At 44.0% G+C, this 24,792-nt stretch overlaps 1 protein-coding gene across 1 annotated transcript in view; it reads left to right on the top strand.

The window, feature by feature from the left end:
* The first annotated feature begins 1,846 nt into the window (after positions 1 to 1,846).
* GGH (gamma-glutamyl hydrolase) overlaps positions 1,847 to 24,792 on the top strand; it is a 42,752-nt gene continuing 19,806 nt past the window's right edge. The window contains exons 1-6 of the mRNA XM_068238377.1: positions 1,847 to 1,852; positions 3,017 to 3,028; positions 9,674 to 9,840; positions 17,377 to 17,427; positions 19,630 to 19,714; positions 24,084 to 24,225. Coding sequence (XP_068094478.1) covers positions 1,847 to 1,852; positions 3,017 to 3,028; positions 9,674 to 9,840; positions 17,377 to 17,427; positions 19,630 to 19,714; positions 24,084 to 24,225 — 463 coding nt within the window. The remainder of the gene's footprint in view (positions 1,853 to 3,016; positions 3,029 to 9,673; positions 9,841 to 17,376; positions 17,428 to 19,629; positions 19,715 to 24,083; positions 24,226 to 24,792) is intronic.

Raw genomic sequence — 24,792 nt, 5'->3', positions numbered from 1 at the left:
ACGCCTTCAGTGTCCTCTGTACATTCCCCGTGTCACCTCTGACCCCTAAACCTCCTCTGTGCCTCCAATGTTCCCCCTGTGTCACCGCTGTTCCACTGTACCTTCAGTGTCCCCCTCTCTGCCCCCCTGTGCCTCCAGTGTTCCCCTCTGTGTCACCTCTTTTCCACCACGCCTTCAGTGTCCTCTGTACATTCCCCGTGTCACCTCTGTCCCCCTGTGCCCTCAGTGTGCCGCAACAAAATTTAATTTTACCGGTTTAAAGACGCTTCTTTTCTTTGCATTTTTTTAAAGTTGACTTTCTCAAGAACTAGAAGGTCTTTTTGAATTTTCTTTTTTTACCCGTTCCCACAGAAACAAATCTCACATATTCGAATTGTTCGTTAGTCAGGGACTGCCTGTATGTTTGTGGTCTTTTATTCTATATGGAAGGCTGATTAGGTAGGATGTTACCTTGGAAATATTTTTTTTTCTGTATGTTCACCCTATTTTTATACAGATCGCAGTTTCAGCTGTTATTTAGAGACCATAATAAAGGCCCATACACACGGGCTACAACTGTCGCCACAAACACGTGGCACGCGCACTTTGCGACGACAGGTCCTTCGCCACGAACTGTCGCTAGTCAGAGCTGTCGCCAGGCGATTGACTTGGCCAACAGCTGTTGCAGCAACCGTCGCTAGTCCGCCACGCATACTGCATGTATATGTGCGGACTACCGACAGCTACCCACAGCCAGAAGGGAGCTTCCGGCGGGGGGACGAAACTTTCAACTTGTCTGTTGGGCAGAGACGTGTAGACAGCTGTCGCTCAGGCAGAGCTGTCGCCGAGCTGTTGAGCACACGTCTCCTGTGTGCTAGCAACAGCGACAACAGTGCCTCGTGTGTTTCAGCCTTAAAGCTACATACACACGGGGCACAACTGTCCCCTGTTGTATGCAGCCGAGAGACCAGGGAGCGAGAGCTTCCTGGCGGGGACAGCTATCCACACATCTTGCCAGAAAGGCAGAGGCGCGGCGGAAGCTGTCTGTGAAGTGATTTTAATGTGTTCAGGGACCTTTTGCATTTTTGGAGAGTGTACTTAATAAAGGCATATAATTGAAATGGGAAACCCTAGAGCAGCTGGTTTGAATTTTTCTTCCTTTGTGAAGGGAGCATCCCCCGGCCGGATGCTCCATTCACTTGCATTCGTCTCCTGTCGCTAGTCCGCATTCACACGCAGTACGCGTGGCGGACTAGCGACAGTTGTGGAGACAGAAGTTGCCGGCGATTGAACTTTTCAATCGCACGGCAACTTCACTATCCGGCGACAGTTCGTGCCACGTGTTTGTGGCGACAGTTGTGCCCCGTGTGTATGGGCCTTAAAGGGATACTGTAGGGGGGTCAGGGGAAAATGAGTTGAACTGACCCGGTGCTTCTAATGGTCCCCCGCAGACATCCTGTGCCCGTGCAGCCACTCACCGATGCTCCGACCCCGCCTCCAGTTCACTTCTGGAATTTCAGACTTTAAAGTCTGAAAACCACTGCGCCTGTGTTGCCGTGTCCTCACTTCCCCTGATGTCACCAGGAGCGTACAGCACAGGCCCAGTTTTGTTCTGACACGTTATTTCCCCCAAGCTTTCTCAGCAGAGGTGTAAACTATATGCAAAATAAGTCCCTGTTTACTCCACACTGTAAATATGACAAACCTGATTGAGAATTCTGCATCTTAGTTATGCATATGTTGACATCTTAAACAAAAATAAAAATATATACATACATATACTTGCTGTATTTTCTTCTCTTCGAATGTATGCAGCAGCTGCCACTGAATCACTGCGTATCTTTATTATATATTACTCCTGCTAGCCATGGAGGTAAGCTGTCAGATTTTTATTTCTTATGCTGGGAATACGCGGCTCGATTCTGAGCTAATAAGATGGTTAGATAGATAATTTCCGACATGTCCGATCACCGTTCGATCGTTTTGCCTCTCGATTTATCATTGAAGTGAATTGAAAAAAGATAAGAAAAAATGAGCGGAAGATAACAGAATCGAGCGGGCAAAACGATCGGGCGCAGAATCGAGCACCAGAATTGACCTGTGTATTCCCAGCATTAGTAAGACGCTTAACAATCACTAGAAGAATTCATCTCTTATGATAAACACCAGATGTAAACAGAAAACGTATTACTTGATAGGAGAGACGGCTTCCTTTACGATACTTCATCTGTAGTGGCTGAGTGAACACTGGGAGCCTGCTGCGTTGTGAAGCCATAGACACTAGGGAAGGAGGGAGGAGGCATTAGACAGCAGGAAACTGTATAGGGGAGAGAAGAGGGCCACTAGACACCAGGGAACTGTATAGGTGAGGTAGGAAGGCCACTAGGCACCAAGAAACTGTATGGGGGGAGCATTAGACACCAGGGAACTTTATGGGGGAGGGAGGAGAGCCACTAGACATCAGGGAACTGTATGGGGTAGGGGCATTAGACACCAGGGAACTTTATAAGGGAGAGAGGTGGCCACTAGACATTGAGGATGTCCCGCAACTTGGTCCCAGTGTTACATTTCGGCTCACTTTGTACTTCAGTTTGACACCCCTGCACTACAGGGAAGTTTTAAAATTGGCCAATCAAAATTGAAGATGTTTAGCAGGCTTTATATTGAGGAGTAGTAGTGCATAGATGATGCAGTGGAGTGGATACGCTCTATTCATTGGCATCTGTTCATTGGTTCGTGGTTGAAGAAGCATCGGTTGGTTCTGGAGATGAGTACAGTTCAGCTATTCTTTTTGCCATCTTTAAAGTGAAGTTTTAACATGGCAGTTCACTATATATATATATATATATATATATATATATATATATATATATATATATATATATATATATATATATATATATATATATATATATATATATATATATATATATATCTCTCTATCTCTCTCTCTCTCTCAAGGAAGGTCTACCTCTTGGCCTTGCTTGATATATATTTGTGCTTGTATTCTTAATGTACAGTATGTTTTCCTCCGCAGTTTGTTATGAAGGTTAGTGCCCAGCTTTTGTTTCCCATGAGAATAAGGGACGGAAAATGTTTAGGCTGCTGGTCAATTCTATAGATGTTTTCCTGAATCCTTTCTTGCCTTCCTGTTATATTCATCTTGATGATAACACCTTATCAGCTGCATGTTGTGCACACAACGCTTAGCAACAAGGGAAGGCAATGGAAATTAAACCCGGTAACCCACTGCCAGCAGAACAAGTAAATCCAGTTTCTGCTGTTTTATGCAGTAGATGTTTACCTTAGAGATGTTCCCTGCTAATACTGTTGTATATACAGTGAAGGTCATAAATGGTGAGAACTAATTGGCTGCTGTGAATTGCAGTATGTCTTTTTTGTTCTAAGGTGCCTACGGATATAAATGGCTGGGTCATCGGTTTTTAGGGCCTTTTTTTTAACTGACTGCGATTCAATCCCTTTTTCACTAATGTGATTTGATATTTTTGTTTTTTTTCTCCTTTACGCAAATATAGTTTATGCTGCATTTTTCCTATGTTAGGGTTAAAGGAGAACTGTAGTGAGAGGTATATGGAGGCTGCCATATTGATTTCCTTTTAAGCTATACCAGTTGCCTGGCAGCCCTGCTGATCTATTTGGCTGCAGTAATAATAATAATCCAAACATTTGTACAGTGCTTTTCTCCTGTCAGACTCAAAGCGCTCAAGAGCTGCAAGCCACAGGGACGCGCTCAAGAGGCCACCCTGCAGTGTTAGGTAGTCTTGCCTTGAACTCCTTACTGAATAGGTACTTGACCTAGCCAGGATTCAAACCCTGGTCTCCCATGTCAAAGGCAGAGCCCTTAACCAGTACACTATCCAGCCACTGTAGTGTGAATCACACCAGAAACAAGCATGCAGCTAATCTTGTCAGATCTTACAAAAATGTCAAACACCAGATCTGCTGCATGCTTGTTCAGGGTCTAGGGCTAAAAGTATTGGAGGCAGAGGATCTGCAGGATAGCCAGGTAACTGGTATTGCTTAAAAGGAAATCAATATGGTAGCCTCCATATACCTTTCACTACAGTTCTCCTTTAAGCAACCTAATGGTTCTATTGCATTGAGCATAAATGTTAAATTTTAGGCTAGCTTCACTTACTTCTGTAGTGGTACAGTGCTTAGGGTGACGTGCCCACCACACAGTGAGATCTGGGTTCGATTCCCAGCTATGGTATGATCTGGTGTTTGACATTTTTGTAAGATCTGACAAGATTAGCTGCATGCTTGTTTCTGGTGTGATTCACACTACTGCAGCCAAATAGATCAGCAGGGCTGCCAGGCAACTGGTATAGCTTAAAAGGAAATCAATATGGCAGCCTCCATATACCTCTCACTACAGTTCTCCTTTAAAGGGAACCATTTATATAATATACTAACCTCACTGACAGTTCCTTTCAGAAGCTCACCATTTTCTCCTTACAGTGATCCCTTCCAGTTCTGACAAGATTTTGTCAGAACTGAAATATACCAGTTGCTGTCAGCTATATATCAGCAGCTGCCAGTTACAACTGAATGTGCAAGGTAATGTCCATGTTTCCCTATGGCTCAAGTGGGTGATATTACAGTTTAACAGTGTGCTGACCAGGCAGCTGTTATGGGGTAATGGACATTTGGCCATTTTTAAAATGGAGGACAGAGAATTCCATTGATCACCGTGGAAAAATGGGACGCAGGAGAGGATAAAGAGATTGAGGAGTAGACTACACAGGAGGTAAGTATGACCTGTTTTTGGTTTTTTTGACTTTTTATTTTCAGTTCAGGTTCTCTTTAACCTCCCTAGCGTTCTGGACGAGCTCGGCTCGTCCAGAGACGCCGGAGGTCACCGCTCAGGCCCCACTGGGCCGATTTGAATAATTTTTTTTAAAATACGCAGCAAGCACTTTGCTTGCTGCGTGTCCTACCTGATCGCCGCCGATCCGCCGCTACCCGCCGCAGTATAGTGCTTCCCCAGCAGAGACCCCGTGCACTGCCTGGCCAATCAGTGCTAGGCAGCGCTGAGGGGTGGATCGGGTCTCCCTGTGACGTCATGACGTCGATGACGTGCGTCGCCATGGCGACGGGGGAAGCCCTGAAGGAAATCCCGTTCAGAACGGGATTTCCCGACGGGTCATTGCGCCGGCGGCGATCGGAGGGCAGGGAGGGACGCCGCAGGGAGGGGGGAATCATGTAGCTAGCGCTAGGCTAGCTACATGAAATATAAAAAAAAAGTGTAAAAAACGTTCCCGCGGCCACAGGGCCGCGGGAATCCAGGCAGGTTAAGGTCAATGTGAGTGCAAGAAAATCGCTATTCTTTTCCCCCTTAACAAATCTGGAAAAATGCAAATGTAACTTCTCCACGACACAGAACTGAATTTCCAGTGAAATTACGCCAAAATGAACATGGTATAAAATGGGGAAATTGCATCGCAGTGCAGTTGCAATCACGATTAAGAGGAGAAGAAAAAGAGTCAAAAAGGTCAGTGCACAGGACAGAAGGAAAACCGAGAGAAATGCACCCTGTATGTATTTAGAGAGTTTAGCCTGTCTAATTCCCCCTCATTTGTGTCTAATCACCACTGTAACTTAAACTCTCACCTGTGTCAGCTGGCTGCCTTGGCAGAGCAGCTTATTTGTTAACACAGGATGTTAACCCTATGTCTGCTTCCATGAAAGCAGGAAGTGGGCACTGCAGATTTATTGCAGGCTTTGTATCAGCTGTAACAAAGATTTTTTTTCTTTAAATATTATTGTGCTGTTGCTTATCTTTTAGAACAGAGAGAAAGTTCTGCGTTCAGGTCCGTTTTAAAGCAATACTCCAAGAATTTATTTATCTAAACCTGTCTTTTCAATCCTTCTGACCCCTCCTTCTAAGTAGCCTAGCAATGTACCCCCACAGCCTCTTAAATATCCTTCATATTCACCTATGGAAGTCCTCAACTACAAGAGTCATGTGACCACACCCCTTCTCTGTAGCCTTCAGCTACAACTCATAGCAATTCAGCTTCCATCATGCTGCCTTGACCTGCATGGATCCAACATAGTCACCCACATTCCCCCATCCTCCACCAGTACATCTTATGCTCTACCAAGAACCCTGGCTACCAATAGAGTGAGAGGGGAGGAAGCCAGTGTCTGTAAAGGTATGGACACACATCTGATATTTCGAATGTTGTTCAAACTGGTCATTTGAACAACAGTGTGACATGTGTACGAACGATCTTTAGACTGATAGCGGCAGTTTTGACTGGCGGATCCGTGGACTAACTGTCGTTCACACGACAGTTAGGTCCGTACATGTGTAGTAATGACTATTTGTTTGAAAGACTATTAACCTCCTGGGCGTTACGCACGCTGGACGGTTTGCAGCCAGGAGTCCCTCATTAAAATTTTGAGTGATCGGATAGTTCTAATATCTTCAGCTAGCACTAGGCTAGCTAGCAGTGGTGGTCTCATCCTTAGATGACGTCTGAATTCGCACCCCCCCCCCCCCAGTCGCCGCTAAATAGTTTACCCGCCTGGATCCAGCGATCGCTGCAGCCTCTCCGGACAGCTCCGCTCTTATCTATGGGGAGGATCGAACATGACGTCGCCGACGACATGCGCAGACCCGATCCACCTCATAGAGAGGACCGGAGATGTGCTGGGAGGCTGCAGCGATCGCTGGATCCAGGCGGGTAATGTATTTAGCGGCGATCGGGGGGGATCAGACGTAATCGAAGGATGCGACCACCATTGCTAGCTAGCCTAGTGCTAGCTGAAGATATTAAAACTATCCGATCACTCCAAATTTTAATGGGGGACAGCCAGCGGAATGTCAAATTTTGGGGGTCGACTTATACAAGGGGTCGACTTGTATCCGAGTATATACGGTAATCTCTTACTCACCCTGTTTTAAAAGAACAGGCAAATGTTTGTGATTCATGGGGGCTGCCATCTTTGTCATGGGGGCAGCCATCTTTTTGGTTGAAAGGAGGTGACAGGGAGCAGGAGACACAGTTCCAACTGTCCTGTGTCCTGATCACCCCTCCCAGCTGCGCACGCTAGGCTTCAAATGTCAAATTCAAAATGTAATAAAAAAAAATTTGCACCAAAACAGCAGAACGAGAGCAACAACATCAGAAATCCCATCATGCTTTGCACAGCATCAGGGGAAAAATGCCCGGGCAGTTTTCTTCTGTGCATCTAAAAATGAGGCTTGTATAAGCGAAACAAAGTTCTGATGCTGTGAAACTGTTAAAAAAACACCAGGCCTTTTCAGTGCTGCTGAGTCGATTTTTTTAGTCTGGAGGTTCACTTTAAGAACGAACCTACAATCCCTATCTCGTTCGTTAACCGGGGACTACCTGATATATATTTTTATAAAGCTGACACCTTGGAGGAACATACAGACTCCGTGCAGCTAGTGTCCATAACTGGGTTTAAATCTGGGATACTGTTAACTGTTCACTGATCTGGTTACATTTTTTTAATCATCTTGTACATTTTTGCACTTGGTGGGCTTGCAAAGTTATTTGTTTATCTGAACTGTGACCTAGATGCTAAGGAAGTATTCTCAATGTAGCTGCATATTGGTGGCCACAGATTGTGATTCCCTTTCTCTTCCAGCTCTCCAAAAGAGGATTATGTACACACAATGACCTAAAAGTAAAACTGCAGCCCTCTGACCTGCTTATTTCTAAGCTATGGAAGGAGTAGCAAGGTTGAGACAGAATACTCAGGTGTTGTGTATAGGCTTATGGATTTCGACCTAGCCACATGCAACACTGCTCTGTCCCATTTTTGTGATTGGTGGTTGTGTTGTCTATCTTATGGGTAAACAGTAATTATCTACTCAGCTTCACTCATATTCCTAGAATACAGACTGGGCCTGTATGTGGATATAGCACTTCTGTACTGTACAGCATTTCAGTTATCACATATTAAATTGCCTTTTTGAGTTGATTAATAAAAATTATCTCAACATTGTTTAGCCATACACGAGGCTTCTTCCAGCCCCCATAATCTTTGCAGCCCTTCAAGTTCTTTGGCCTCCACTCTATTGAGGCCAGTTTATTCTGTGAGCCCGCTACTGCTTCCATTTTCTCATGGAGTAGTGCGTGCCACGGGTCTCTGGCAATTGGCTTATGAAAAAGAGATGAGAGCAATTTATCACTCTATCAATCTACAGCAACCTTTCTCAACCTATACCTTGGAGGAACCCTTCAAATAATTTTTGAATCTCAGGGAACCCCCACAATAACAAAGGGAGAGGGTATTTTATTTCTAGTAGAACTGATCATTAAAAGTAGATGAGGCTGAACACTTTTTACTATTGTAACACTCCCCATTCCATGTTTCTCCTTTATGATGCACCCATTTCATGCCCTCCATTATTGCACACCCCATTATAGTTGCCCGGTGTTTGGGTTTTCTCTTCATCACACATCCTTAGTTCTGACATCCCACATGCTTATTCATCACCAATGTAATGGGTCATTGTGTCAAGGCCTTTGCACCAGTGATGAACAAGTAGGGAAGCTAGAATTCAGAACAGGATGGGCAGAAAATGAGTGAAGAGGACATTGAGAAGTTAGGGACATCATTTTGAAACTTTCTCAACCTGCTAGCTGGGCCAGCTCTCCTCCAAGGGCAAAAATGCCAGGGAACCCCTGCAAAATCCTTAAGGAACCCTGGTTGAGAATGACTGCTCCACAGCCTCTAAAGCAGAAGGGGTTGGCAGAAGGGAAAACCTTTGCTATCGTCGCAAGGACGAGGTACCAGCGAGTCATACGTTTATAGGCAGCTTCCACCGTGTGAAGGTTATAAGAACAGGAGTAAACTGGCCCAAATATCTACCCATTCTTCTCTGTCCTTAGAGCCTGGGAGACCAGCTTCCTATTTAGAGGCGTATGCATGTGGGGAGGACGCGTAAGAAATGAGTAAATGGTGGAGATTAACCCATGAATGTTAAGGCGACGGAGGCAGATGGTCTCATAAGGGGTGATATTAGAAGGGACATGTGTGTTTCTAGCCAGGGTAGTGATCCAATGTTTTATTCGTAGATAGCAAAATAATTCATGCTGTGGGGCTTCAAATTTTTCTTGCAAGGCTGGCCCATGTACCTTTGTAGGTTATGAAATGTGTCATTCTGGTGAGGCCCTTATCCTTCCACCAAGAGATTGCCGCTGGGCTTTTCCAACCCGGGGAGAAAATAGGATTATATATGATTGGCAGTAAAGGTAGATGGGGAGATTGTAGGTTTGCAGAGTATCAAATTGAATCACAGACCTGAAGGTTATGCAACATGAGGGAGGGGGGCTAAGTGTAGAGGGAATTAATTTAGGGAAGAGCCAAGAAACGATGCTGGGGAGGCTTCAGTTGTCCTTTAACCATCAGTAAACCTTGTACCCATTGTGGGTCCTTTCACACTGCAAATCTTTCGTTGCAATAAGACTGCAGCAGTGCTGAAACGCTGCACCGAGGTGTGATGTGACCATACAGTGAAGCTTACAGTAATTTTGAAAGTATGCTTTACCTTCTCTGTAAACGTGCACATTTTCTGATGCTGAGTGTTACTCCGACAGGACCCGCGGCATTGCACCCAATGTGAACGCACCAATGATTTGCATCCTGTTGAGATCCAATAATATTGTCCTTTGCAATGGAAGTGTGAAAGGTCCCTGAAAGTTTAATTTGCTTACATAACTTCCCCTCTTCTTCCATTGCAGGAGTTTTAGCACAGGAGACGCACTTTGAAAACCTGGTGTCGTTTGGAGGATCATACATTGCTGCCTCTTATGTGAAGACGCTGGAAGCAGCTGGAGCGAGGGTCATTCCTATAAGGTGAGGTTTCTCGACTACAAACGGGTCGTGATATGTAAAAAATTCCAAGCCACACAGTATGCGCATTTAGGCTGCTTACACACAGGGACGTTACAGGCGCACGTTAGTGCAGCCTGTAACGCTCCCCCAACGCACAGCAATGTAACACAAGTGGGCTGTTCACACTGCCCACGTTGCGTTACATGTAACGCTGCACGTTCTTCCGAAAGTGCAGCATACTCTAGCGTTACAGGGGCTTAAGCCGCGTTAGACTGTTTGCACATGCTCAGTCATGTTGGGGAGGAGCGGAGAGCGGCCAGGCACATGGCTAATTAATATTCACTGCACGTTGTGACGGCGGGACCACGTGATGCCGCATGCGTCCAAGAGTACGCATCACGGACGCCAGAGTGAGCTGCACAACGCGTGTCTCACTCTGACGTCCTCATCGAAGAGCACCAGGCCTTGCGTTAGGTGCACGTTATGCGACCTTGGTGTGCAAGTAGCTTAAATCTATTCTGAGTCTTCTGTTCTCTTCTGTTCTACTTGTTTTAATTTGCAAAATTTAACTGGGAAACAGCTTTATTACAGCATCATTTTTGCTCTAATCTGTCTCAGGTGGGATGAACCAAGAGGTAAATATAACATGGCTGCTTCTTGTTCGGATGCTCAATGGACTACCATAGCTCAGGCTGATTTTGCATTAGCCCGTCTTAGTGACCACTAGCAGTAGTAGCTGGTAGAGGAGCTCAGTCATTCCTCCAGGCTGGGATTCCATAGGTGACCCTCCCACTGCCTTTGTGGGGAGTGGCACAACCAACAAAATAAATATAATTATACGAAAAAAATAGTGTCAAAAAGCATCATAATGGGCATTTCAAAAACAATCCATCATTTTCATAATACATACATTTTCATAATACATACATACTGTAAGGGAGAGTCAGCCCACCGCGTGCGACCCGGAGGTCTCTTCCGTGTGTGACGTCACGGCGGCTCCCGCCACACCTCCCGGTCCCTCTCTTGCTGGTGGTGGGCGGACGCGTCCATCTCTGGCATCACAGCAAAGGTCTGCACGCTCGCGCAAGGAGCCGCAGGACCTTTATTTGCTGAGACGTCATGTCAGCTGACCTCAGGTCAGCTGACATGCTCTGCACTTCCTGCTTGCTGCTGATTGGTTGATTTGGCTGGGCTGGCTCACTGAGCTGTCAGCTCTTATTTAAGCTGCAGAGCTGCATTCATACTTTGTTTGTTTTTGCGAATACTTCGTGTTAGCGCTCAGACCTTTGATAGCTGTAATCAGTAGCATTCAATACCATTGTATATTTGTCTTTGAAACTTGCCTGAATTTCTGACTATTCTTCTGCCTTCTGATTCTGTACTTTGCCAATCTGATCTGTTGCCGATTTCCAGCCTGAACCTTGACTCTGATTTTACCTCCTGATTCTGTACCTTGCTTATCTGACCTGTTGCCGACCTCGGCTTGTATTTGACTACGATTTTGCCTAACGATTCTGTACTGCTGCTGACCGACCCGTTGCAGAAAATGTGGTATATAACTTAATCTGAATAAATATTAATAGCTTATTCAAATCAAGAAATGTTGAAAAAAACAACATTTATTCACCATTATGGAGCACACCAAACATATATGCGTTGAGGGGTGCTAGAGATGTGATACCAGCAATGGAGGATGCTTGGCCAACATAGTAAATAATAAAGGAGTACATGCTATAACAATGTTGAGAAACACTGGTCTGTCTGTATCCTCCTTGTACTGGCTATGGACACAAAGTCCAGATGTACATGTGCCACACTCCTTCCCTGGATTGGCAATGGGAGGCCCAGCCATTCTCCCCCAGAAGAAGAGGGAATCCAATGTGATGTCATTCCTGGGGTTTTCAGGGGATTTTTGAGTAGCTGGAGATGCTTTGTAGTGTGCAGACAGGCAAGAAGGGGTAGAGACAAACCTGAAAGCCTCCCTACAGGTTTTCTTTCCACTTTGCTTCGTCATGCAAAACTTAAATAGAACACATTTGCATTTAAAAGTACAAAGGACTGACCTACATACCATTTTCTAAAAATAACCATTTCATGATCTCACCAAAACTTGGCAACCAGAATTGGGTCATGCCGGAGAAGAGGGCATTCGTGCAGCAATTTCTGCATTATAATTAAAATATAAATATATGCTATTAGATTTCAGCTTGACCCTATGGAGAGCTATACTGCCCTATTTCTATGACTGGAGATCTATTTTTCAGTTACATAGATAATTCTCCCCCGGGCACCTGACTGACAAAGTTCTGCAGCTCCTGTAGAGAGGAAGGCAGGCATAATGGGTAGGTATAGTAGGCATATTGGGTGCTGGTTGGGAGGATCTGTTGCTAGCCTGTAGTATAAGGACAACCTTTCACTTACAAATCCACAGTATCTCTAGCGGTTACTAATGCCTAGAGATGGACAGCAAGAAGGTGATACCGCTGGTTTGCTTGTGAAATGTGTCTGCAATCTTAGTTAAACAATGAAGGAACAATGCCTATTGATGTCTGATAGGTCATTGCTACTGAGCGAATGCAGTGATTGGCCCCAATGACTGAGCCGTGGTAAGCTGATATTTCTGGTTTGCATGCAAATTATATGCAGCTTGGAATTCAGCCAATCAGGTTCAGCAAGAAGTGAATTGGCCAATCAGGTTCAACAGGGAGTGAATCGGATTTGCCCAATTCCATACAATTTCCATTCAAGGCCTATTTTCACGAACACACATTGCGATTGGGATCCAGAAACATGCATGCATTTTTATACACGTTTTTTTACGCGAAAATTTGTGTTGCAATTTGAAAACTGCCTAGAAATATCACTTAGGCAACAGGGAGACAGGCAAAAGGAAATGACGCTGTGCATGCTGGTTAAATTTGAGTTCGTAAACACACATTTCCGCATTTGTAACGAGGCCCCACTGACTTACATTAGCCGCGATTCGCATCCAGATTGCCGCGGAATGTGAAAAAATGCAGCATACCATCCAGTTTTTTAACGCATCCAAAAATTTGCATTGAATGGAAATCGCTCCATTCACAAACGTGTTGCATTTTGGATGCGGAAATTCGCATCTAGATTCCGCGTGTAGTGGAAATAGGCCCTCAAGCCAGCATTATTTGTATCTCGTTAATTTTTGCTAATAACCTTCAGTTTGAAAAAAAAATTGATATAGTGATACTCTGAGCAATCTGCAACGTAGCTCATCAACACTAATGGCAGCATATTTTGAAGAAACTTATTGGCCTGGTGCACACCAAAACCCGCTAGCAGATCCGCAAAATGCTAGCAGATTTTGAAACGCTTTTTCTTATTTTTCTGTAGCGTTTCAGCTAGCATCTTGCGGTTTTGGGAAGCGTTTTTGGTGTAGTAGATTTCATATATTGTTACAGTAAAGCTGTTACTGAACAGCTTCTGTAAAGAGGAACTGTAAGCTCAAAATAATTTATTGCCGGCAGGTAGCCTATACCCAATTTATAGATGAAAACCCAGTATTTTCTGCTAGAAATCCAGCATTTTGCTGGAATTACACCTTTAAGTAGGAAGCCACGCCTCCTCATGAGGCTGCTCCGCGGCTGTATATTCATTAAGCTTGTGCGCACTGCCTTCTGGGTAGTGACATCATGGGTTGCTAAGGGGGAAAAAAAACAGCAGTCCTCACTGTCATCAAGGTGGGACATGTGCACGAGGCAGAAGAAGTTTATCTTGCAGCCTCCGATGGGATGATTGATCATCCCTCTCTGCCCTGTGAAGCTGCCGCTGCCACTATCAGGTCAGCGACATGTGTTTAACTCTCCTCATCCCAGCTGGAATCCCTCTTGTCAGCTCTTCCTACAGCCTCCGATGATCTTCTAACTCTGCCTGCATGTCGGGTGAATGCACATGAAATGCAGGCAGAGCTATAAGATCATCGGAGGCTGTAGGAAGAGCTGACAAGAGGGATTCCAGCTGGGATGAGGAGAGTTAAACACATGTCGCTGACCTGATAGTGGCAGCGGCAGCTTCACAGGGCAGAGAGGGATGATCAATCATCCCATCGGAGGCTGCAAGATAAACTTCTTCTGCCTCGTGCACATGTCCCCACCTTGATGACAGTGAGGACTGCTGTTTTTTTCCCCCTTAGCAACCCATGATGTCACTACCCAGAAGGCAGTGCGCACAAGCTTAATGAATATACAGCCGCGGAGCAGCCTCATGAGGGGGCGTGGCTTCCTACTTAAAGGTGTAATTCCAGCAAAATGCTGGATTTCTAGCAGAAAATACTGGGTTTTCATCTATAAATTGGGTATAGGCTACCTGCTGGCAATAAATTATTTTGAGCTTACAGTTCCTCTTAACAAAAACGCCTGCAAAACCGCTCTGAACTGCCGTTTTTCAGAGCGGTTTGCGTTTTTCCTATACTTTACATTGGAGGCAGAAACTCCTCCGCAATCCAAAATCTGCAGCAGCCCGGGAGTATGCGTTTCTGCAAAACGCCTCCCGCTCTGGTGTGCACCAGCCCATTGAAATACATTACCCTAGCGTTTCCACATCCGCCAGCGGATCGAAAAACGCTGCCGAACCGCTCTGGTGTGCACTAGGCCATTAGAAGCATTTATATGAATGCTGTTCTCATTCTGTGTACTAATGAGTAGTGTACATTGATGATCTATAGTGTGAGATCTGGAACTTGTGTTTGGTTATTCTAAATGTAAATGTGCATTTCCTTTGGCCATACAGTCTTCCAGTGGGCTACATTGAAGTGAAAAAAACTTATGATGTAATGATTTGTATGTATAGTACTGATAATTAATAGAACATTAGTAGCAAAGAAAATAGTCTCATATTTTTATTTTTTGATATATACCGTAGCTTTTATTTATTTATTTATTTTTGCATAATTATGTAATATTTACAATTACAAGCCACACTCTGTATAGTATTTTACACTATAAAACAAGCAGAGCTAATAACCCTTTTAACTTCCCTGCGCTAAAAATCTTATTTTACAGTGAAGCCATGCCGGAGCTCGGGTTCAAAATTAGAAGTTACCCTGCAGAGAGGGAAGCCTCAGGATCCGATTGAGGCTTCCCTTGCTTGTCCAAAGCCCCCTATTACAGAGTGCGGCTTCCCTCCACATCGGGGCCACGTGACTCGACTTCGTAGCCACGCGAGCTCGCCAATCATGCGCAGCCCGCGGCTCCGGCTCACTGCGCATGTGAGGGCGGGCTCAGTCGGCTATTGCGCGATCGGACTAGCGACAATGCCTTGTCGCTAATCTTCTGAGTTTTCCTTCCCTTTCTTTAGGCAAGTATCTAATTTTGTATCCGAGCTTCAACTCATGTACTCTTTAACCTTTCTCCATTTCTTTGATGTTTAAGTGCTCCAGAAATCAGGGTTTGAGAGCTCAGAGAGGGTCTTTTACATATATAACAACTGAAGTTTCTTAAAGAGTAACTGTCAGGCTGCAAAAGCTAATTTAAACCTCTATTCTCCTGTGTTAAACAGTTTAGAAGGAAGCCAAAAAGGCAATACTGAAGTTAAAAATCTCTCTTACCTTTGATGTGTGCTGACAGCAAGGCTCTGTATTCCCAAGCTCTTAAATGGACGACAGGCCGCATAGCATACTGCAAAGCATTCTGGGGCTGCTTGGGTCCTCCCCTCGGCTGCTAGTGAGAAGTTACAGTCTCATGTTACAACAGCCAGCACTGAAAAATCTCCGGGCAGAGTATACTGCATGAGTCCTCTATTGTTCCTAGCCACATGGCTAATTAATATTCACTGCACAGTAGTGTTGTATTCTTTCTGAGTGGAATCATCAGGAAGCAGGGAGGACATGACGACACATTTGGCTTCATAGGAGACAGACAAACATGGAACCTGCCATGAGCGGTCAGGAGCACCATTCTCTGCAAATACTATATAACAATTCTGTGAAATCCAAACGTGGACAGTGTAATGTAAGTACAGCCAATCTTTAGCTACTGATATATGTGTTGTTTTTTTCTCTGAGACCCTATACCTAACAGCTCCTCTTTAACTCTTCCTGTACTGGAAACAATATTAGACTCAATAGTGCTGCTAATGTTCTATTTTTTAGCTGTACTGCACACACCACTATCTTTAGCATCATTATCTCGTATATACTCGAGTACAAGCCGACCCAAGTATAAGCCGACCCCCCCCCCCCCCCCCCCCCCCCCCCAAATTTTTCCTAACAAAAACCTGTGAAAATGTTTGACTCGAGTAAAAGCCTGGGGATAAGAAATGCAGCAGCTAATGTTAGCTAGAAATATCAGGGAAAATGGGCAAGCACCATCGGTCAACTAAATAGACATCAACCAGCAGAAAGGATCATAATGGATAGTACAAAACTACAAAGGAAATTAGATCCTCTACAAATATTGCACCAAATAAAATATGCAGTTATATTATAATGACGCTTGCTTAAAAGTGCAATGCATTGCAGCAATAGTGAAGAGTGCATAAAATGAGACAAAATCTCAAACCACAACAAAAGGAGCAGTGCCAATAACTAAAAATATGAAGACGAAAACCATGATGCTGTAAATGGAAGATATAGCAATAGCACTATAAGTGCAAATCAAGCCTCAAATAGATTCAAGTGCAGGGGAAGCAAGGAGCAGCATGGGTGGCAAAGAGTGCTTAGATTGAGAAAGAGGAGGAGGTGGGACTCGCCGGCATCGCGATTCACCACTAACAAGCACACACTGATTATCAGACATCAGCTTGTCACCTGTTGGCTGCTGCTGTGCGGGCCTCCCCCTGTGTTCACCTTCTCCGTGGTGTCTCCCTTCCTCCTTAACAAGCGGCTTCTTCGGGCTAGAATGCTATAGGGAACATGTCTCCCTTCCGTTGTCTCCCTTCCGTCCCTTTGCACTGCTCTCACCCATCCTGTCAGCTGCCCCGGAGATCGGGATACAGCGCATCGCCAGGCGTCCACGTCTGTCGCAGTATCATTGCTATGACGCCCTCTATTGGCGTCACTACAGGAGTCATAGCAATGATACTGTAACAAATGGATTCATGGCTGTATCCCGATCTCCGGGCAGCTGACAGGGCGGGTGAGAGCAGCGCAAACGGGTAGAGGAGAAAGGGAGAAACTTTCCCTATAGCATTCTAGCCTGGAAGAAGCCGCTTGTTGGAGAGGGAGACCCCACTGAGTAGCGGAACACAGGGGGAGGCCCGCGCAGCAGCAGCCAACAGGTGACAAGCTGCTGTATGATAATCAGTGTGCGCTTCTTAGTAGTTATGTTGCTACACGTGCCGCTCTGTTCCTGGTAGTGCAGGGGGGGGGGGGGGGGGGGGGAGATGGTTTAACATTTGGAAATGACTCGTGTATTAGCCGAGACCCCCACTTTTGGGCCAATATTTTGGACCCAAAAACTCGGCTTATACACGAGTATATACAGAAAGTTTATTTTCACTTCAGATTCTTTTTTAACTTTTTACTTTCATGCTACAAAGTACCCTCTCTGTAGTGAGTTGATATTAATCTGTTCATTGCCTATTCAGGATCAACCTAACGGACGAAGATTATGTGAAGCTCTTCAAAGCAATAAACGGGTATGTCTAAAACCACCACTGCCTTCTTGTGTTTTGCACATAATCTTCTGATCTGACTAGTTAAAAAGAGGGATTAAACTCTGACATAACAGTTAGTAAAAAGATGTTTCCTACTTTTTACTACCCACACAGTTATATTTGCTTTTGTGCACAAGTAGTATTGTACGTTTACAAATAACAAGTGCCCAAAGTACAGTTTATCTGCACTAAAAGCTGCCATTGTAATATATTGCATAGCTGCTGTAATTATATATTACTAGGTTTTCGAGGAGAATGTGTCTTCTGCTGTGTACACTTGGCTTGTATTCAGCCTGGACACTGCTAGCTTTGTTTATAGTATCTTGATTGGTTCTTATTGTAATCATGTCCTTGAGTTTGGTAACTGCACTAAGCTTCCCACTGAATAAGAAAGTGCTGTGTTTAACAGTTTGAATGGTGTTCTGCTACCAGTGGGTTTTTTTTTTCTGGTAGTACCTTTTTTGCTCTAAAGAATTTTTTAGAGCAAAGAAGAAATGCTGAGTTTCATACCAAACCTATGATTTAAGGAGTACTGTAGGGGCTAGGGGGGAAAAGAGTTGAACTTACCTGGGGCTTCTAATCATCTAAGACATCCTGTACCCGCGCAGCCACTTACCGTTACTCCGGTCCCCGCCGCCGGTTCACTTCCGGAATTTGTGACTTTAAAGTCGGAAGACCACTGCACTTGCGCATCCTCACTCCCGCTGACCTAATCGGGAGTGTACTGCACAGGCCCGGTACTGTCTGCGCCTGCGCAGTACGCTCCCGGTGACGTCAGCGGGAGTAAGGATGGGTCCCGCAGGCGCAGTGGTTTTCCGACTTTAAAGTCACAAATTCTGGAAGTAAACCAGCGGCGTGGACCAGAGTAACGGCGAGTGGCTGTGCGGGCACAGGACGTCTGCGGGGGACCATTAAAAGCCCCAAGTAAGTTCAACTTTTTTTATTTCCCCTATCCCCCTACAGTACTCCATTAAAATAAAAAGAAATGACCAAGAGGGTTCCCATGTCCTCCTCCTCCCATCTGCTGTTAGCCAGGGCTCTCTTCTTCTTGGCCATGCTCCCCGCTAGGTACAAGTGCAGCTGCAGAGCTCCTGTGTGAGTTCTGGCCACACCTGCGCAGTAGCAACTGCGCATGCACAGTCAGGTGAATTGTATCTGTGCTCCAACACTCAGGGGAGTTGGCCACGACAGAAAATCTGACAAGGCCTTGTTGGATTTGATTAAAAGATCACAGCACTGTATCGATGGGGTCGAGGATGATGGGAAAAGCCTCTGGACCATTTTTTGAACTGTCAAACGTTTTACAGTTGTACATACCTCAAGAATCACATCTAGATAATGTCATAATTATATGCAGTGCAGATCTTTGTTTATTTTGACATAGGAAGTGTAATTTATGTCATAGCATTATAACTGCACTTTCAGGATCAGATCTACTGTAAATATTTTAAGTACTCTAGTCACTTTGTGAAAAATGGCTTATGCAGCTCCAGATCCTGTTTTGAAAATTTGATCCCAGCACCAGAAGCTCAGTTGTGTGTGTTAGTTAAGGGACCTGTTGGTATGATTGTTGCTTGACTTGCATCATCATAAATTTCAGACATCAATGGGCTTGACACAGACTCCGACTTCCGACTCTGAGAAGACTGCAGCATATAGCAGTGAAAGTCTGTGATGAAGGAAGCAGCCCGTGACTGGGTTTCTGACCAAGTAGTTCAAAAGGGATTTCAGCTATGGCATGTGATTTTTACCTAGATTTTCTACAATAACTGAATCACACACTGAAACAAGCTTGCAGATGTTTGTCAGAAGCATGTGATCTGCATGCCTGTTCAGGGTTTATGGTTTAAAGTATTAGATGCACAGGATCAGCAGGACTCCCAGGCAACTGAAATTGTTTAAAATTAAATATGGCAGCCTCCATATCCTTCTCACTTCAGGTTCCCTTTAATTATATGTTTATTGAGCACATCCGTAAGCCGATGATGAGGGGGAGGAGCTAGTTCAGCTGCAGCTGAGTATAGTCGCAGAGCTGCTTTTCTGTGTTGGTGGGCTGTTTGAATCATAGAACTGTCTGTCCAAAATTACAAATATTTTAGTGAATAAAATGTTTCACTTACTATACTTTTTCTTCTGTGTTGAGCTCTTTTTATGGAGCAGTTTCTTATGCTTTTTGTGTTTTAGGATTCTTCTGCCAGGAGGTGCAGTCGACCTTAAAAGCTCACGATATGCAAGAATTTCCAAGATCTTTTACGACCTAGCCATAGCGGTAAATCATTTTCCTGGAAGCAATGTGTTGCACAACTATGTGACGCTGCAGTAACTTTACTTTGTTTAAGCTTTCCTAACAGCAGACATGGGTTAGACAAAGTGTTCTCGTCTATTCCTTATCCTCTGAAAGAGATCATAGTGTGTTCAACTCTCCTCCTTTCTCTTATTAAATAAACTAGTGTTCAATTTAAACTCCAGGGAAAATCCTTTTTTCGGTTTTGGACCCTGTGGTAGGTACGCAGTATGCTCCGGTCCACGTGGCGGTGATTGACTGCACAGTACAGGCCGACCTCCAGGTCGGACTGCTGTCATCGCCGGGGACCGAGAGGCAGGCGGTGAATGGCTCACCGCAGAGCTGCGGCGAGGGACATGCTGGGAGCTTGGGGCTGGATAAAGCCCTGGGTAAGTAGCCCTCATTTTACTTACTATTGCCTGATAACTCCTTTAAGGGGGGGGGGGGGCAGCAATAGAAGGACGCAGAGGCATGTCATTGTGCTCAGAACATGCCTGTGTCCTATTAAGATTTAAAAAACCCGCCTCGGATTCTCTATAAGGGGTTTTTGTTTGTTTGTTTGGTTCCTCTTTAAAATGTACAGATGAGGTTTCTCTTGAGCTTCAAGCATCAACTCCTCTATTCGTCTTATGTGTTCAATCATTTTGAACACATCGCGCAGCTTAGAAGTCAGGAATGTAGCATATACATGTTAGATGAGCTGAAAATGTCACAGTAAAGGCGGCAAGGTAAAAGGGGATGCAAAACAAAACACAGAACATTTATATTGTGCTTTTCTCCTGGCGGACTCAAAGCGCCAGAGCTGCAGCCACTAGGGTGCGCTCTATAGGCAGTAGCATGGGAATTTTTTTCAATTAATAAGTTACAATATAACAGCTGCCCGATACCAGGGCCCATTATTATTATTATTATTATTTAGTATTTATATAGCGCCGACATATTACGCAGCGCTGTACAGTATATATATATATATCTTGTCACTAACTGTTCCTCAAAGGAGCGCACAATCTAATCCCTACCATTGCCATATGTCTATATTATGTAGTGTAAGTATTGTAGTCTAGGGCCAATTTTTTTAGGGGGAGCCAATTAACTTATCTGTATGTTTTGGGAATGTGGGAGGAAACCGGAGTGCCTGGAGGAAACCCACGCAGACACGGAGAGAACATACAAACTCTTTGCAGATAGTGCCCTGGCTGGGATTCGAACCAGGGACCCAGCGCTGCAAGGCGAGAGAGCTAACCACTACGCCACCGTGCTGCCCATATGCAATTAACTGTTTCTCCTAAATTTTCGCCTAGGCGATATTTTCACAACTTGTCATAAAATGCCTTATAAGCCACCAGCAAGTAAGAAAACATTACAAATAATTATGACTGTATTTTTTACACTACATTTTGGTACTTTTTCAATTGCAAAGTGCTCAAAAGCGATTTTAAATAGAAGATTAAAAATTATCTCCAAGGAGAAAACTCAGGAGAAAAAGTTTAATTGCATATGTGCCCAGGTCCAGTATATTTCGCAAATGTGAAGCATAGTGTGTCTTGCATCATCACACCTCCAGCGACTATTTGATTGGTCTGGAATACATTTGCAGGAATGCTGGGCATTTATACTATTATGAAATTAATTATTAATATAAATTAATGTGTAAGCAGTATCCTGACTATTGGAGGCTATCGCTATGGCAATGCAAATCAATAGTAGTGTTCACACTGACGTGATCACTACTGATTAGTGATTCGCTGAAGTTGCAGATGTGGTGCATGCAGCATTGTTAGTGATTTTGGAGCAATTGCATTAGAATGTTAAAGAGACTCCGTAACAAAAATTGCATCCTGTTTTTTATCATCCTACAAGTTCCAAAAGCTATTCTAATGTGTTCTGGCTTACTGCAGCACGTTCTACTACCACCATCTCTGTAATAAATCAACTTATCTCTCTCTTGTCAGACTTGTCAGCCTGTGTCTGGAAGGCTGCCAAGTTCTTCAGTGTTGTGGTTCTGTGATGCATCTCCCCCCTCCAGGCCCCTCTCTGCACACTGCCTGTGCATTATTTAGATTAGGGCAGTTTATCTCTTCTCTCTTATCTTTTACAAGCTGGATAAATCCTCCTCTGAGCTGGCTGGGCTTTCACATACTGAGGAATTACATACAGGCAGAGCTGTCTGCACTCTGCAGGAAGAAACAGCCTGACACTTCAGTGGAAGATAGCTGCAGGGGGAAAGAAACACACAAATGATCTCTTGAGATTCAAAAGGAAGGGTGTATACAGCCTGCTTGTGTATGAATGTATTTTCTATGTGTGGACATACTGTACATCAACCTACTTCCTGTTTTGGTGGCCATTTTGTTTGTTTATAAACAAACTTTTTAAAATTGTTTTTAACCACTTTTAATGAGGCGAGGAGCGGCGAAATTGTGACAGAGGGTAATAGGAGATGTCCCCTAACGCACTGGTATGTTTATTTTTGTGCGATTTTAACAATACAGATTCTCTTTAAAGCATCACAAAACGCAATCGCTTTAAAATCTCTTTCCTTTACAGTGAAAAATCCCAGTATGCCAGTGATTTTGCTTGCGTTCTGTGATTCCTTGTGTGAATAGGCCCTTTATAGGAATCAAAAATCGATTCCCGTATGGCCAGCTTAAAGTGGACCTGAACTCTTGCACAGTACAGAAGAAAAACAGAGAGAAATATACCCCGTATGTATTTAGAGAATTTAGCCTGTCTTATTCCCCCTCATCTGTGTCTAATCACTAGTTGTAATTTGATTCCTCAGCTGTGTCTGTTGGTTGCCTCAGCAGAGCAGCTGATTTGTAAACACAGGCTGTTAACCCTATGCCTGCTTTCATGAAAGCAGGAAGTAGACACACTGCAGATTTATTGCGGGATTTGTATCGGCTGTAACAAAGAAATGTTTTTTTCTTTAAAGGCTATTATGCTTATCTTTTAGAGCAGAGAGGAAGCTCTGAATTTAGGACCGCTTTAATGCCAGGTACACACCATACGTTTATTCGGCAGATAGATGGTTCGATAGATAAATTCCATCATGTCCGATATTATTTCCGATCCTTTTTCTGGTTGATTTCTCATAGAAGTGAATGGAAATTGATAAGAAAAGATAAGAGAATCACGTGGAAAATTGAGCAGAGAATCGATCGTATGGAAAATCGACTGAAAAACGCATTGTGTGTACCTAACATAAATGTAAATTGGAGCTTTTCTATAATAGTCACAGGACAAGGGCTGATCTGATCTGGATAATGTGTTCCTCTAAGGTCCAGTTCACATAAGCGCTTTTTTGCGGAATGTAACCATAACGTATACTGTACAAACGGAACGGATGTGAAAGGATCCAATGTTAACCTATGGATCCATTCACATGCATCCGTTGATACAGATACGTTCCGTACGTTCTAGTCCCTTGATCTAAAAAATGCTGCAGGCCCTAATTTTCCGGACCGTTCTCCCCACCGGAACGGATCCGGACAAAAAATGCTGCGGCATTGGGTAATGGAAAACGGAACGTTTCTCACACTAGTGAAGAAACGGACAGTTCCACGGGGGATGGGGGCATGTGATGACGCGAATCTGAGTGATGGGAGGGTGAGGGAGGGTGCAGCAGCCGGGCAGGTGGTTGAGGGAGGGTAAAATACATAATGTTTTGTAGCAGCCGGCGGTAGAGGCTTCCGTCTTCTTCCGCGTCATGTGACTAGTCACATGACGCGCTGTGTAGTCACAGTGGAAGAAGAGGAAGCCTCTACCACCGGCTGCTACAGAACATTAGGCATGTATTTGCAGCGAAACTTGAGTGAAAACTGATCCGATCAATCATTGATCAGATCCGTTTTCACTTCCATTTTGCAGTGTGCACAGAGCCATCCGGATCCAGTTTGGCTCAAAAACGCAATGTGAACCGGGCCTAAGTGTACGCAGAGTTTTTTGTTTATTATGAAGCCAATCAATCCAAATGTTAAAAACATTTGCCGCCTGGTTACTTTTGTTGCAGGGTTAGCCGAATGATGGCTTACCCTGCTGCCACTGAAATTCCCAGCTGTGTTAAACACTGTTCCCCCTCTGAGTCACACCCGCATTACACCATTGCGCAGCCATAGACCTACGCGCCAAAATTACCTGCTTCGATAGATTACAAACATCATTTCTGCAAAATGGCACTTTGTGGCGTCTTTCTCTTGGTGATATTTGTCGAGAAAGTGGGAAATGTAATGGAAGATGCATGTAGAACAGAGACAAGCAAGAGAGAATATCCATAGATGGCATAGTACAAACCCTCAGCCAGATCTGACAATTTTGCAAGATACTGATGCTATATTTATGTTTTCTCTTAAAGGCTAATGATAAAGGCGACTATTTTCCAATTTGGGGGACGTGCTTAGGATTTGAAGAACTGACAGTTTTAACAAGTGACGAAGTTCTGTTGACACTGACTACTAGAACCGAGGACGTTTCATTGCCTTTAAACTTCAGTGAAAGTAAGTAAAATATTGATAGTAGTGTCCGCTGTTTTGTGAATTGATTGGCAACTAATGGCTGTGAGAAACGCCATCACAGTAATAATTTTTATTAGAGTAATTAGACGTTTAGTAAAACGATACTTTAGATTGAAAGGAACATAAAATGCAAATATCCTCTGAACTTGGTTTGTCAAAATTGTCCCATTCTAGCATTTGCTGTATTAACTTTATTATTTTTAATAATAATACTTACTTCTTCACAATACACAATACTGGTCTTCATAGCCACATTTCTAAGACTGTGATCGGCTTATTATTGGAGAGCAGGATAATAAATAAACAGAACATACATTTCGAGATTTGAATAAGGAAACAAAAATGGAGGCCAGTTTATAATGATAAAAGACCCTTGAAGTGAGAGGCATATGGAAGCTGATATATATATATATATATATATATATATTTCTATCTTGTCAGGCGCTTCATTCAGAAACCTCTGATCTGCATGCTTGTTCAGGGTCTATGGCTAAAAGTTTTAGTGGTAGAGGATTAGTGTGACAGCCAGGCAACTGGTATTGTTTAAAA

This window comes from Hyperolius riggenbachi, chromosome 5 (assembly GCF_040937935.1).
Source record: "Hyperolius riggenbachi isolate aHypRig1 chromosome 5, aHypRig1.pri, whole genome shotgun sequence".
NCBI classification, from domain to species: Eukaryota; Metazoa; Chordata; class Amphibia; order Anura; family Hyperoliidae; genus Hyperolius; species Hyperolius riggenbachi.
The sequence above is the reverse complement of the archived record's forward strand: the minus strand, read 5'-3'. Positions and strand labels throughout refer to the sequence as shown.